Raw genomic sequence first — 16,652 nt, 5'->3', positions numbered from 1 at the left:
GCACCATCTCTCGGCTAGAGCTCTGGTTCAGCCACTTGCAGCTCAGTTAAACCCATCGGGAAACCTTTAGCTTGTGAGATCCGGTGTTTAGGATCCTTTCAGTACAGCCAAGATACCAGCCAGCTGCCCTCTTGAGAAGGATGCACAGATGGATGGACGGGCTCAGTTTAACTCAGACACGGTTCCCCTCTGACCAAGGAGCTGCACAGCTAAAAATCTCCCACTCTCTCCTCCCTCTAAGGAAGACCGAAGACGGAGAGAAGTAACCTAAAGTACCCACTTGACCACGAGAATGCCACAGGCAGGAACAGGCACCGAACACACCGTGGGGAACTGAGCATCAACAGTCTGGCCCCACAAGCCCCAAACAGGTAGACTGCTCTCCAAACGCAGGCAGCTCAGAGGCTTCCCTCCGCCGCACTCCCCCCACCCTCCCTCAGCCACCAGCACCACCACCTTTGGCTCCCTGTGCCAGGCATCCATGCAAGTCCCCCAGAAAGTGACGCTGACACTTACTCAGATCTACCAAGAAGTCCTAGTGCCTTGCTATACGAAAAGCCCACAAACGGCAGTTCTTCGCCTGAGAAACCCGGGGGGCTCAGCTGGCACGGAGAGGATGAAACCCACGAATTCTTCTCTGGTTCATCGAAATTGGAGGTGTCATCATCAGACTTGAGGGTGGGAACGAAGGGGGGAGGAGCTGGTTAAAAGAAAAACAAGAAGGCGGGGGGGGGGGGGGGGGGGAAAAATTCAGATGAATTCCACACTGTTGCGGAGAGGGGGAAAAAAAAGCGCCTTACTCCTTCAGCATTGGAGACAGCACTGCAGCGCCTGCTTTCAACCCAGCTCCTAGCGCAGGCAGACCCAGCCTGGGCTCCTACAGCAACAAGGGATTAACCCCTTCGCTGCCAACATGGCCACCAACCCGCAGACAGCTTGCCTTTCAGGGCAGGGGGTAAAGTGAAAGATAGAAGTCAAACAGGGCCACCTGGCTCCTGCGGAAGCACTTGGGCAACTCACCTGAGCAGACGGCTCCTGCCTGACATTTCCAGAAGGCTTTCACTCCATGCCAGCTGGATAATGCCAGGGTTCCAGATGATCTAAACCCATTGAGCCCCTCTTCCAGACAGGTCTACATGATCACTAGTTAGCGACATCCATCGCTGTCAGATAGCAGGTATGTATGTCTCATGACTGAGCCAGAATGAGAGGCGAGAAGAGGCCGGGGGGGGGGGGGGGGACTGGGGAGGCTGTGGGCCACCACTGGGTTACCACTGCAGTCGGCTTCATTCATAGCCAGACGAATCTACTTGGAGATCTTATTAACCACTTTTTTTTTTAGTTCATTATCTCTCCTCCCCAGCACAATCCTGCCCATTGAATCTACCGCAGTTCAATCCATATAATCAAAAACAGCCAAATAAAGTTGCAGTGATCTGCAGCAGCCAGAGCCAATGGGGGGACACAGAGACCCACAGATACACATCTGCAGCAGGGCTCCTACCTCCTTATGGCATGATTCCCAGCTAGGGGGAGCATCACAGCGTCGCTGCTGCCTGCCGACCTACTAGGCTCTCTCACTCAGGGATGTGAGCGGCCTGCCCATCGTAGGGGGCTCCCGGGGGCATCTCCAGCCAGAAGTGTTACCATGGTTGCAGGCTAGAGCGTCCGCAGTGGACCAGGCAGGGGGAAGTTGGCAAGCCGGTATCACATCCCCCGCAGTGCAGGCTGCATGCTCCCCACTCCTTAGTGCCTGCTCTGGCTGTAACCCCACCTGGCCGCCTGCGTGGCAGGGGCCAAAGCTGATCTGAGTGACAGAGCAGCATGAGTCACTGCCCACCAGGGCTCGCTAGAGCTCCCCCTAGGACAGCTGTCACAGTCCTTCACGGTCCAGACTTCTTTTTTAACCTCTTATTTTCCGGACCAAGTTCAGTGCTGGGAAAATGAGCAGCGAGCATGTCTTCAGCCTACGGACTCCTAAGAATCCGGTTGTTTCCGAGGCTTCCCCAAGGACAATAGCCAAAGCAGCACAGAGAGGTGACGGGGATGATGGAGAGGTGACGGGGAAGACGGAAGGGTGCGAAGGAGAGAGTGATGAATACAGAGGGCTGGCTGCTTCTGGGAAATGCAAAAGAGCATCCCCAGAGCTTCAGGTGCACCAAGGTGAGGTGGAAAAGAGATGATCAAAAATGTAAAATGCGCAGCAGCAGAAAATGGTTTAACACCTCCAGGCTCTCGGGAGCATCCTCCTCCCTGCTGGAGTCAGGAGCTACAAGCTTTAACTATAAACGTTAGCTTACGGGAAGGAAACTGAGACTGACAGCATTGGCTCACATCCCCTTTGCACGTCCAACAACCCTGGAGCAAACCCAACCGGACTGCAGTCACCCAATGACTCCCTTCAAAGTAAAATAAAATAAAACTAAAATAACAGAAATTATGATGTGTAAGGATCAGAAAGAATCCATCCCAAAATAAGGAACCCCAGATAAAGACTGGAAACGTACTGACGGGGACACGGAGGTGGCACTAACACACACGTGTGGTGGGTGGGCTAATAATGGCTCACGGCTCGCAATCAGAACTGAGTCCCAGTTTCACCCACTCACAAGTCGTGTGACCCAGGCAAAGTCACTCGACCTCTCTAGGCATCACAGGTTGCGAGGTTATTTCCGGTTTTGAAAGAGTCTCCGTAAGAAGTGCGGCTAGCCTCAAAGTTGTGACCCTCTTGTCTCTGCTCGCTGGGCATTGGGATGACAATGGCAGACCCGGTCCATCTGCTGAATGGCTTCCTTTTGTTTATTTATTAATCTATATAAGGTGCTTATTATGGCTCTTCACATACAGTAAACATGCATGAAGGTGACCTGTGGTCGTTACTGTTACTGCTGGTGTACAGTCGCTGAAGTGAGACACACATGCATCTGCACTGACGTCTCTGCTGTACGAGGCACAGACACATCACGGTGAATGTTTGTGTTAATTCCATCACAGCGATTAATTCCTCGCAGAAGTCGAATTCCCTTTCCACTATATACTAATTTATCTGTAGGAGACTAAAATAGAATCCCATTTCTGCGTGAAGGGGATGACTAATAGAGAGGGCTAGGAGCCACCCTCAGTGAAGTAATTATGATTTCTGAATTTCTGTACTATAAAATAAGATTCATCAGAAAAACTCTGTCAAGCTCAAAGCCAGCGTCATGTGGTCAAGATTAAAAAGAGCTAGGGCTGACAGCACAGGCCTGAGGCAGGAGGATTGCAGGAGGAGGACCTGCCAGGGCAACAGATGAGCTCAGGGCCAGGTCACTTAGTGAGACCAATACAGGAGGCAGGGAGATAAATCAGTTGGTAAAATGTTTGCATTGGAAATGTGAGAAGCTGAGTTCAATACCCACATGTTTAAAAAAAATAAAAGTCAAACAGGATGGCATTAAAACATATCAGTTCTGGGTGGTGGACTGGAGGTTCTCTGACGCTCCATGGTCAACCAGCCTCACCTACTTGTAAGTTCAAGGCCAGTGAGAGATCATGTCTCCAAAAGAAAAAGGAGCGAGGCTAAAGAGATGGGAGCATTTCCTGCTCTTCCACATGGCAGCTCATAACCCTCTGTAACTCCAGCTCCAGAAGAACTGGCGCCCTCTTCTGGTTTCCACCAGCATCAGGCACACACGTGGTACCCAGGTATAGATGCACACAAAACTATACACATATTTCTTTTCACTTTTTTAACAGATGAATGGTACCTAATGAATGGCACAGGTTTGTCCCCTGGCCTTCATGTGCATAAGCACACATGTACATACACACACACGTAGCCACTGATACACAAACACACACACACGTACACACAAAGGAATCTGAGAATATAGTTCAGTGGTAGAATATTGCCTAGCTTGGGCACGACCCTGGGTTCAATCCCACAAAGAAAGAGAAAGAGAATACAAAAAGGTCAGACAATTTTCAAGGTGAGAGGTTGGAAAACTCGCAGTACAGATTAGAAGCTAGAAATATCAACCTCTAGTCAGGTAGTTCGGAACAACAGGACCTTCTGGGAACAAGGGTTTGGAGGGCATCATCCACGTGACGTGAGAAATCATAGCCTCAAAGCTAAAGAGAAGTGGCCCAGCAATGAGCCGACTCTCCAGCAAGGATGAGGCTGCCCCTTGTCTAGGCCCTTTAGCAGGGAAGAGATGCGGGAGCTACTAAGAAACTGCAGCCGGGCCAGCCTGTCTGCATCTGTGGTGTCCCACGAGCGGGAACCATGACTTGGAAATGAACACGAACACTGGCAGACATGAGTGGGGAAAAGCTGCGTGAACACACACGGCCAGGACACGCAGAAGGACTACCCTTATTCCATACGAGTGGGAAAAGGCTGCGTGAACACACATGGCCAGGACACGCAGAAGGACTACCCTTATTCCATACGGGGGGGAAAGGCTGCGTGAACACAGATGACCAGGACACGCAGAAGGACTACCCTTCTTCCACACAAAGCACATTGGGACTGGTGAGAGAATTAGCTCTCCAGGGCCTGAAAAAAGGAACAATCTAAGTCAGGTGCACTAGTGTGTGCCCATAGTTCACAGTCCCAGAGATGGGAGTCACTGGAACTCTGAGACACAGAGTAAAAAAGCTGAACACCTGTAGGGCCTGGCCAAGTCAATTAGATGAAACGGGGAGAGTCTGGTGATCCCTCTAGGTGGGGGCCATGCCCACCATCAGCATAGAAGAATGACTGAGCCTCACTCCACAGCACAATGAACCACAATTCTCAGTGGGAACAGGGACTAATGATGTGGGATTCCCCTCTGTATGCTGTGAATACCGCTGACGAATAAAGAAACTGCCTTGGCCTGTTAATAGGGCAGAACTTAGGTAGGCTGTGGGGTGGGGGGGGGACTAAACTGAATGCTGGGAGAAAGAAGGAGGAGTTAGGGGGAAGCCATGTAGCTCCCACCAGAGAGAGACCAGATGGAACTTTAGCTGGTTAGCCACAGCCACATGGCCATATACAGATTAACAGAAATTGGTTAAATTAATATGTAAGAGTTAGCCAATAAGAAGCTAGAGTGAACGGGCCAGGCAGTGATTTAATGAGTACAGTTTCTGTGTGATTATTTCGGGGCTAAGTATTTCGGGAACTAAGGAATGGCCCAGTTCCAACAGACTAACAGTGAGGGGAAGTCCCAGAGGTTAGCATACGGAAGGTCGCACAGGGAAAGGCCAGTTGTCTCCCAAAGCTTCACTCAGCCAAGACAGCATGCTCTCACGAGGGTCACTGGGGACCTCTTGCAGTGAGCCAAAGGAGAGGTGAGACAGACCTTAGTCTCCTCTGCACCTCCCCCTCAATGATCTACTTTACTTCTCCTACCTACAAAACAAACGAAAAAACAAACCCTTGGTCGAGCCTAGAACCCGCCATGTCTGAGACCACAGTGAAGGAGGCAGGAAGACTTCTTATGCCACGTGGAATTTTTTTTTTCAGACACTGGGAGGGGAGGATGAGGCTGCAGAGAGCTCAGTAGGTAAAAATCACTAGCCACAGAAGTCCAACAACCTGAGCTCAGGCTCCAGGAACACCCGCATAGTCTCAGCACTAGGGTGGAATGAGAGATTGAGACGGGAGAACTGTCTAGACGCGTACAGGTGAGGTGGTCTGGAGAACGCAGCAGGGCAGAAAAGCAAGAGAGAGTGGGAAGCAGCAAGGACTGACCGCTTACGGTGGCCTCTGACTTCCACGTGTGTGCTGTGGCGCATGTAGGACCCACACTTAACACACGTAAAAAGTAAGACTGTGTTATTCCTTTGGCTTAAAAAGAATTAGTAGGTCATTGAAATCCTCTTGATTTTAAGTGGGTCGTAAGTTTATGCTGACCCAGCAGGCAGCAACACTGCCAGGCACATAGTAGGTACACAACGCATGCTTGACAAGCAAACACACGGTGGAAAGACGTGAGCACGGACCTTGCAACGAGAAGACTAACACAGTACTGGACTCGAAAAAGGCACTCACTCGACGTGTGGATCACATGAGAAAGCTTTAAAGCCAAGATTGTTCTGTCTGAAAAATATGTTAATGAGCACCTATATTAATATTTTCCTATACAGTGTCGTGACATCACTGTTCTCCTCACGCCACACCATATTGATGAAGTCACATACTAAGCTCTTTGTTCACTGTAAAAGACAAGGAGAAAAACGGGGTGGGGAGTGTTTCCCTGTCTTTTTTAAAATTAATCAACATGTATGAGGTGACAGCAGGGCTCATTCTCCTTAGTGGCAGAGGTAACTTTGAGGGGAGCCCCACCCCCGGTTAAAAGACAGACAGTAGATTAAGGCTATTTTAAGAACTGTAGTTAACTTCCCTTCATAAATCCCCTCTCCCTCTCTTTCTCCTTCCCTCCCTCCCTCTCCTTCTCTAATCCTGACATACATTAAAAGCTTTAGGAGGAAAATTTATTGTCTTCAAAACTGTTTACTTTTCAGATGCAGTGAAGTAAGAAGCATGTGCCCTCATCCTGCTCAGCCACTTCCCAGCATGCCCCACTGAGCTCTCCCATGCCCGCTTCTGGTTTCTCGATGTAACAGACGAACGCTGTGACTATCGTGTTTTGGCCTCGTCTTTCAAGCTTTCTGCGCTGGAATCTAATTCTGCAGCAGCTCTCAGCATCCCGTGGAGGCCACCCTTGGTCGGTGTGGAATAGAGGTTCTCGGGGAGCAACCCGTGACGATGTCGGCTGGTTTCTCACCACTTCATGGAACTCAGTTCAAGACACAATTCAGAGTGCTCAACTGGTCATAAAGAACGGACACATTTCAAGAAAAGATGAAAAGGAAATGGCCAGGCATGGGGCCACACACATGCCTGTATCCCACAGCCTGGGAGGCTGAGGCAACAGCACCAAGAGTTACAAGGCTGACAACAGCTAGGCAGGTAGATATTACCAGAGGGGAGGGGGAGAGAGAGAGAGAGAGAGAGAGAGAGGAAAAAAGAAAGGAAGGGAGGAGAAAAGAGGAGGCTAAGCGTACCCCTAAACTCTAAGTCATCAGTTAAAGTGACTGACAGATTGTTGTACCAAATTGCAAGATGAAGGGCAGCTAGCAAGCACCGTGTCACAAGGACAAAGGCGTGTAGGTGAAGAGTGTATGATAACGCCATGAATCAGGACTGTGTCTGCACCATGCTTAGTAATGTTCAACTAACGCACTACACTCAAAGCCACCTTTAGCTCATCCCAACTACATGATGTCCCGCCCGTCAATGGACAAGGAGATCTATACTCAGAAATGAAGGGGAAATTACAAAATAATAATAACAATAAAAGCTATCTTACCTATGTAATGAAGGAAGCTTTGACACTGGGGAAAAGGCTGATGCATGACTTAGGGTTGGGCAGTGGGTTTGAAAAGCAGAGGATTCACAGAGAGAGAGGTAGCAAGTTTGGCTGAAGAGTTAGAAGTGGTTTCCTGCAGGTTCTACAAAGCAAGGAGCTCGGCTAAAAGGTATCTTCATGAGCAAAGTGGGGAAAATGCGGTATCTTTAAAGAGTTGGTAATTGGGGCTGGAGAGATGGCTCAGAGGTTAAGAGCATTTCCTGTTCTTCCAGAGGTCCTGAGTTCAATTCCCAGCAACCACATGGTGGCTCTCAACCATCTGTAATGGGGTCTGGTGCCCTCTTCTGGCCTGCAGGCATACACACAGACAGAATATTGTATACATAATAAATAAATAAATATTTTTTTTTTTTAAAAAGAGTTGGTAATTGGAGCAGTAGCCCAAGAAAGCTATGGGTAAGGAGCTGACCTTGAAGAGGGAGTCCTGGATTGAGCTGGATTGAAGATAGTATCAGAGAAGGTCTTAGCGGACCAAACAGATGCAATCTTTCAGCAGTCACGGTAGGAAGAGGTCAGTGCTACAGTTCCGCCCATAATGGACAGGTCTGTGACAGTCGACGTGACAAATTCCACACTCGGGAGGAGAGTGATAACACAGAGAGCTCGACCGGGAAAACTGCCATCAGGGCTGCGAGTGGAAATACCCAGGGATGAGTCCTTACTATGAGAAAAGGTGTGATGGGGAGAGGAGGAAGACCCAGTGTCTGGGTCTCACGGGAACAATGGAGGCAATGAGTTACAGTCATGGGCCGGGCAAACAAAGCTGGCTCACAAACAGACCCATGAGAAGAGCGGACTTCACCCGGGGGCTCGGACCCACCCCCCCCCCCCGATTTCTCCCTTTGGGGTGGAGAGCAGTGAGGATGAGGGTGATATGACCACCCAACGATATGCTACACAAGAAATTCAAGACTCTCACAGCGCAAATCGGTTTACAGCGGCCTTAAATGTAAAAAATGACTTCGTCTCTTTGAATCCTCAAAGAGACAGAAAAAGATTTTTTTTAAGGTAACACCGATTTGCCAATCAATTTTTTTCATGGTATCTTCAAGATAAATAAGAAACTTAGCATAGGAAAATGTGCTTCAATCAATTAACCAATCTAAGGAATGCCGGCACGGGTCGGCTAATGGCTAGCTAAGTCAATATCCCCCAGCTGGTGACCGCAATGGCTCTCGGGATCTGTGTGTTCTGATCTACCATATCCCAAGGCCGTGCTTCTCCTCCAAGTCTGCTTGGTATCAAGTGCTTAGGGGCTAGACAGATGGCACAGTGGTTAAGAACACCTGGTTCTTCCAAAGGCTTACATTCAGTTTCAAGCATCCACAGCTGGTGTCTCCAGAGGGTCTGACACCTTCCACTGGCCTCTACAGGCACATACACTCGCTATGCACATATACCCACACAAATAAATATACCCATAACCAGAAATAGGTAAGTTAAAGTAAAATAAATCAGACTGGAGAGATGGCTCATCAGTTAAGAGTATTGGCTACTCTTCCAGAGGACCCAGGTTCAATTCCCATCACCCATGGCAACTCAAATCTGTAACTCTAGTTGCAGGAGATGCAATGCCCAGGGCACCAGATAAGCAATGCAGTGCAGAGACACCCATGCAAGAAAAACACCCATATACATAAAGTGTTGTAAAAATATACAAATCTTTTAAAATGTTAAGTATTTTGTGATCAACTTACATTTCCCAAAGGCTTATACACTTAGAGATGCATCCTCCCCTCCCCTGGGGTGCAATTGAACCGGATTTCTTCTCTATAGATTGACTTTTCCTCCCTCCCCCTTGGCTAGGTATTCAGCAATCTGTGAGCCACCTACATTAGGCTAGAAATACTCAAGAGAGGGACGTTTCCAGTTAAAAAGTCATGACTGCACTTCTCTGCAGGTCTGGGTTTGGAGTGTTTCCATCAGGTGATGCCCATCAGGACACACTTCAGAAGAAGGGAGGGAGGGCTTTCACAGCTTCCATGCCCTGGGGTCTGCTATTTCAGACCCCAGCAATCTCCACTTCCAACACCTTCCCCCTGAGTCGCCCACATTCACAAGCACAGATGGGCTTCAGGCTTTGCTGTCCTCTTTGCCTCGGTACCCGCTTCCCCAACACTTGAGGGTTTTTGTTTGTTTGTTTGTTTGTTTGTTTTTATAGGGTTTTCACTCTGTAGCCCTGGCTGGCCTGAGCTCCCTGTGTAGACCAGGCTGGTCTTGAACTCATTGCCTGCCTCATCACACTCCTGAGTGCTGGGATTAAAGGCATGCACCACCATACCTGGCTACAGCTTTTTATTCTTAAATGTTTGCTATAAACCAAAATTTTCACACCCTAGAGTAAAAAGTAAACTGTGTGCACCCTCCACAGCCCCCACTGTCAGTCATCCTGCACAGCCTTACCTGGCCGGTCTGCTGACCCCGGGCAGCACGCTGACCCCGGGCAGCACGCTGTCCCCGGGCAGCACGCTTGGTCTCCACCCACAACAGCACCCCCTGCTCATCCAGAACGTCTCGAATACTGCCATGTTCACTACCAATCGACAGATCAGGACTTTTAAAGAACGTTGTGGTTATTCCATACATGCGGGTATGTATGTGAGCGCACAAGAGACGGGTGTGGAGGTCAGGACAACTCTCAGGAGTCAGTCTCTTCCCACCATGTGCACTTCAGAGGGTGTTCTTCCCTGCTGACCCCTTCACCAGCCCTAGATAAGACCTCAGAAGAAACATAACCAGGGCCCGTGCAGGGGCAGCAGATGGAGCATACGCCACGGGGGCCGACAACCAGAACCCTCATGGTGAAGCAAGAGAGGCAACTCTCAAAAGCAGTCCTTTCACCTTTACAAGTGAACTGTGGGACACACACACAAATGTAAAAAAAAAGTTTAAAGATTAAAAAAAGACACATAACCACAGGGCCATCACCACACTCACTGAGACAACTGTCCCCTCTACACCCATGCCTATGCTCAGTTTTCCCTCATGTCCCAAAAGATGCCTCTTTAAGTCAGAAACCAGCAAGCTGATGTCTCTTTTTACCTGAACATTCTTCTTCTAAGAAAGAAAGAAAAAAAGAAAGGAAGGAGGGAGGGAGGAAGGGAGGGAGGGAGGGAGGGAGGGAGGTAGTGGAGAGAGAGAGAGAGAGAGAGAGAGAAGAAGAAGAGAGGAGAGAGAGAGAAGAGAAAGAAAAGAAAGAAAGAAGAAAGAAAGAAAAGAAAGAAAGAAAGAAAGAAAGAAAGAAAGAAGGCCATCTATTTGTTTAAGGAACCTTGCAGAATTTCTCACATTCTGGACTTGGCTGGCAGGAAACTTGGAGCACCATGGAACATGTCTATCCCGTGTTTCTCATAAGTTGGCAGATAAACCCAGGGCCTTCTGGGTGTTCGTGTGCTTTTCCTTTTTTTCTGTGAGCATCACCCAGGATGGGCTGTCAACTTGCTATCACATGACACTAGGGAGGACAGAGCACCTGACCTCACTTCCCTGATTCCCCCCACTGGAAAGTTCTCTTCAGTCGTTCACCTCATGGATTCAGCAGCCATGATGATCACTGTCTCTGAGCCGTTACTTCCTAAGTGGCTACCAGAAGGAGGCTTTCAGACTCCCTCCCTCAGCCCACGGGTATGAGCACATGAACAGTTGGGGTGCCCGGTCACATGCTCGCTCAATTAAGGTGGATGCTTGGCTCTCTGTACTTAATGACATCAGGGTAGTGATGCTGTGGCCTCAGCAATCTCGAGGAATGACCAATGAGGTTCCTCGGGCATCATCGTGCACTCAAATTTTTATGTGTTTGGTGTGTTTTGAGACATGGCGGTCTTTTTTGTTGTTGTTGTTGTTGTTGTTTTTGTTTTGTTTTTCGAGACAGGGTTTCTTTGTGGCTTTGGAGCCTGTTCTGGAACTAGCTCTGTAGACCAGGCTGGCCTCGAAATCACAGAGATCCGCCTGCCTCTGCCTCCCAAGTGCTGGGATTTAAAGGCGTGCGCCACCACCTCCCGGCCATTGCAGTCTTTTTATTGTTCTAGGCTAGGCCGGCTGAGTTAATGTTCCAGTTTACAGGAACCAGAAGAGTACCAAACGTCACCACCTACTGAGGTGAGGGAGACAAATCCAGACAGACTGTGGGCATATCTAAAGGACAACGACACAGCTTCTTTGCCAAGCCAATGTCACGAATACATACATACATACATACATACATACATACAAACATACATACATACATACATACATATATATATATACATATGAATACTGAGAAGATCTCATGTGTGTTGTGTGTGGTATATGTAATTGCGGGTACAGGTGTGTGTGCGCATGCGTGCGTGCATGCACGCATATGTGTGCATGTGCACAACCAAAGGTCAATGTCATGTGTCTTCCTTGATCAATCTATACCTTAGGCTTTGAAGCAAACCCTCCTGTCTCCACCTCCCCAGCACTGGGATTACTGCACATGCCAAGTCTGACTCTTTACATCCAGCCGGGATCCAAACTCAGGTCCTCCTGCCTGCACTTCACCAGCTGAGCCAGCTCCTCAGACCTCAGTTCTCTGTAGGGGTGTGGGGGAGACTACTTACGCCTATCTCCACTGCTGGCTACCTCCCAAGACACAAATGACTCTGGGTCTGACTGTTCAGAATACCAGGGACTCTCACAGGCACTGTTGCTGAGGATGGAAAATGGGCAACCAGTGTGGAAAAGGTTGGTGTCCTCTTTTAAAGTTAAATGTGCCTACCATACAACCGCATGGCTGTTCCACACCTACTTTGGTCCAGAGAAATGAATGCATGCATCTGCAGACTGGTGCCCGTGTGATAAGAGCAATCTGATGTCAAGTGGCCAAAAACTGGAGACAACCCAGTCGCTCACTGGCAGGTCACCCTCGGTGACAATAAAAAGCCGTGAACTGTGACTCATGCTTCATTCAGCGTGGAGGACCTTCGGGAAAGAGGGATGAGAGACTGCTGACAGTACACATCGCGTGATTCAGCGCACACGAACTCTAGAAAATACAAACTAACCGGGTGGTGATGGCTCACGCTTTTAATTCCAGCACTTGGGAGGCAGAGGTAGGTGGATCTCAATGAGTTCCAGGCCAGCCTGGTCTTCAGAGGGAGTTCCAAGACAGTCAGGGCTACAGAGAACTTGGTCTCAAAAAAGAAATAGAAAGAAAATACAAACTAAGCTACCCATGCTTGGAATTGGTTCTGTTGTTTCTAGGGACAAAGGAAGGGATGGGTTAGGATGGAAGGGAGAGTCACAGGGCACATAAAGTTTTGGAATGACAGGCGTGTTGTTTTCTTAAACCTGATAGTGACTTCACAGGTCTATATGCATAACAAAGTTTAAACTGAACAAGTATGTCTATTACTGCTCAACAAAGCTGTGTCCAGACGCTGGGAGATCTTTTATTCTCTATCCTGCCCCGGCTAGGGAGCTCCGACTCCACCCATTTTTTCCTGCGCGGGCCGGAAGTATTAGACAAACACACCACTCTCCTCACTCACCCCTCCACGTTTCACTCGGAGGTAGGGCTCTGCGCCCTGCAAGATCCCAGTTCAGCACCTGCTCTTCTCCATACCTGCATCCAGACTTGGCAGGCACTCAATCCACTGGGCATTCTTGTCCTTGCTCCCAGACGCCTCTGCAGCAAAGCCAACCCGCCTATGAAGCAAAGGTTACCATTCTTCTGTTGGACAGGTAAATCCATCGGCATCAAAGGCCGCTGGACACTAACATCTCCGAGGGTCAGGAAGGGCTATCTCTGGTCCCAAGCGACAAGTGCCGCAGGTGAGAATCCACTACCACGCTGCATAGAACTGGCCATATTTATTTTTCTCTGAAGTAGAACACGCTGGAAACCATTCCCAAACCCTCAGTCATCGGCCACCTGTGTGCCTTCTACTTTGTCCTCACGCTGTCATCTCGTGACTCTCGTCAACAGTCCCCTTGAGTTCCATCCAACCCTCACCCTCAGAAACTGAGCGTAAATGCAATCAACACACTTCATAGAATTGATTGGAAAGTTGGCTGCTGAACAGAGTCCCAGATGTTTAATATAATTTTGAATCGCTAGCCAAATCATTTCCATGCTTGCTTGTTTATGAAAGGCTTTCAGCAAGCGAGAGCTGAATGGTGGGGGCCTCCAACTTCTGGGTTCCCTAACAAACCTATTCCCACCTCCCATCTTCTCCATGGAAAAGCATTATCTTCTATCTCCTTTAGAACTGGTCACGTTGAAATCTGGCGCTGTATCACTAGCTCGGAATGAGAGGCACAGTCAAAGGCAGACAGAAGAAGGGGTGCTCTTTGGAGGGATGCAGCCCATCTTATCACAGGGGGCTTTATAGGAAATCCAGTGGGGAAAATCCCCAAAGGTCATATTTGGAAAACCAAGTTGCTGAAGAACAAAACACTCCAGGCTTGTACTCCTCATGAAGCAGGACTCTCCTACTGGTTATGTAACTCTTCTTGCGTAGGTCACCTGAAAGCTAAGACTCCTAGATCATCCTCGGCAGCATACCGAGAACTCCTTTCTTTTTAATCCGAACCAGACACCCCCTTCACCCAGATTGCTGCACCCACTCCATCTTAATACTGCAGTTGTCTCTAGAATAAGTTGTCTGCATTTATAACGTAGGATATATACTTTTAATATCTCTGGATGCAGCCTCCAGACTCTCAATAGAGGATAAAAGACCAATAATCTTAATTCATAAGCATTTAGCTCCCTTTAGCCTATTTTTTCTCTTAACCACTTACCCTCTAAAAACAGAACAGCCCCCAAGAGACGCATAAACATTCCCGCATAGTCCCTAAGAGGCTAGTCTGCATCTCTTCACTCCTTCTCCACCTTCTGCCCAGCTGGGTTCCTGGAGCGCTTGCAGCAGCCCTCCCTCTCCTTCCCAGCTGCTGATACCCAGGGGGCCTCAGTTCCTCTCCCTTTCTTCCCTCCTTCCTCTTGTCCCTACACAAACTGGACTGGCGAGGGTCACATTTCATCATTAACGACGTCTAACAAAGAAGCCCACCACTGTCCTCCTACCAGGAGCAGCAAAACAAAACATTGCCGGATACCTGGCTCAGGCCATGGGAACTCAGAACCCAGCAGTTTTTAAAGAGGCTGAAACCACAACCACGGGAGCAATCACGTCACATCATACAGACAATGCTATCCTACAGGCAAAACGCAGGAGCACAGAAATGGGAGATGAGCGTTAAAACTATAAAGGAATTTTATTTGAGAGGAAGACAAGAAATCGGTGGCAGAGAAGTGGTCTTATAAACGCTTGGCTTCCTTCTTTTCAGTGATGCCTGAAAACAGCCCGCCATGAAGAACACCTAAATTTTGTTGGTTTGGTTGGTTGTTTCTGGTTTTGTTTTGTTTTGTTTCAAGACCGGGGTTTGAGCGTGTGGCCCTGGCTGTCCAGGATCTCACTCGGTAAACCTGACTGGCCTCCTACTCAGAGATCTACCTGCCTCTGCCCCTGGAGTGCCAGGATTGAAGGTGTGCACCGTCACCATTCCAGCTGAACACCTAAATTATTAAGAAGGAGAACAAAGATGCCATCTGAAGTTCAGGAGGTGATGATATTTTTATATCACATCACAGCATACTCCAGAAAGTTACATAAGAAACTCACAAAGGAGCGAGCAACTAGACATGAGATAGGAGACATTACTGACCCTAAGGCAGTCTGCATCAATTAGTTTTTGAGATTTTAAAAAATATATATATATATATATATATATATATTTATTGATTGATTGATTATGTATACAGTGTTTTGCCTGCATGTATGCCAGCACATCAGAAGAGAGCACCAAATCTCATTATAGATGGTTGTGAGCCACCATGTGGATGCTGGGAATTGAACTCAGAACCTTTGGAAGAGTGGTTAGTGTTTTTTAAGCCTCTGAGCCATCTCTCCAGGCCCAAGATTTATTTATATTTTTTAGATTTGTTTTTATCTTATGTGTATGAGTGTTTTGCCTGCATGTTATGTATGTATATCACATGCATGCCTGGTGTCCAAGGAGGTGGGAAGAGGGGGTCAGACCTCCTGGAACTTGAGTTAAGTTAAAGACCATTCTGAGCTACCACATGGGCCCTTGGAACCTAACCCAGGTTCTCTGCGAGAGCAACAAGTACTCCTAACTGCTTAGCCACATCTCCAGCCCCCCTCCATACTGCTCAAAACTTCCACCATTCCAGCATTCTCAAAATAAATAAAAGCTAAAGAGATACATTTCATTTGTTGGCATTTTAGATAGAATGATGGTATGTGTATAATTACAATTCTAGCACTTGGAAGACTGAGGTAGGAGGATAATAAATTTGAGGGCAGCACAGACTACACAGTAAGACCCTATCTTAAAAACAACAACAAAAACAATAAACAGCCCTCATGAACAAAAGGAAATAAAAGTAAAAAGGCTAGAATTGGAAGGACCTGAATTCAACACCTACCACTGACAGCTACACGATCCGTGACCTTCACTAAGATCTTATGTCAAGCCCCGTGTCGTCATGTGTACTGTGGAATACTGTGGAATTAATCCTAGGAATTAAATGACTCTTTGGAGGTCGAAGTAGGAGCAAAAGGGGCAGTAAGATACACGGTATGCTTTGTAGAACCCTGGCACATAGTGGGTACTTAGCGTTCCAATAGAAGGCTTGCCTAAGAAGCATTAATGGAGGTAACATAGCCCATCCTTCACTAATAGGGAGTGAGACACCAGTAGAAAGAAGCAAATTGCCTTTTGCTAGAGATGAAGAAAAGGTACACCACCATCTTTAAGGATATAAAGTCTATCTGAGAGAAAACATTCATTCCTCAAAGGTATAGCATAAAATCTAACAACTCTGGGCCGGTGAGATGGTTTAGCAGGTAAAGGCGCTTGCTGCTTCCTGCCAAGCCTGGTGACCTGAGTTTGATTCCCAGGATCCACTAGGCGAAAGGAAGGTACCAGCTCCCACCAGATGTCCTCTCACCTCCCCTCAACCCTCCCCCCACACTCACGTAAATAAACAAATGTAATTATTTTTTTAAATTAAGCCAACGATTCTCTTTAACCAGAAAGCAGTCTAGCCTCATCCTGAGACTAGAAGTCAAAACAAGGAAGACTCACAAAGTTGAGCAAGAAATGCTAAGCCTGATGCATCTAATTTTTCTCCTCCTCCATAGCTTCATAAACTCTAATATGCACAGGAATCACCAAGGGATCTTATTAAAAAACAGCTTC

General features: G+C 47.9%; 1 protein-coding gene across 1 annotated transcript in view; it reads right to left on the bottom strand.

The window, feature by feature from the left end:
• The window catches only part of Cit (citron rho-interacting serine/threonine kinase), a 176,240-nt gene that overhangs the window by 102,605 nt on the left and 56,983 nt on the right, over positions 1-16,652 (bottom strand). The window contains exon 11 of the mRNA XM_042055883.1: positions 517-700. Coding sequence (XP_041911817.1) covers positions 517-700 — 184 coding nt within the window. The remainder of the gene's footprint in view (positions 1-516; positions 701-16,652) is intronic.

Source organism: Arvicola amphibius, chromosome 10 (assembly GCF_903992535.2).
Source record: "Arvicola amphibius chromosome 10, mArvAmp1.2, whole genome shotgun sequence".
In the NCBI taxonomy this organism is placed as follows: domain Eukaryota; kingdom Metazoa; phylum Chordata; class Mammalia; order Rodentia; family Cricetidae; genus Arvicola; species Arvicola amphibius.
The sequence above is the reverse complement of the archived record's forward strand: the minus strand, read 5'-3'. Positions and strand labels throughout refer to the sequence as shown.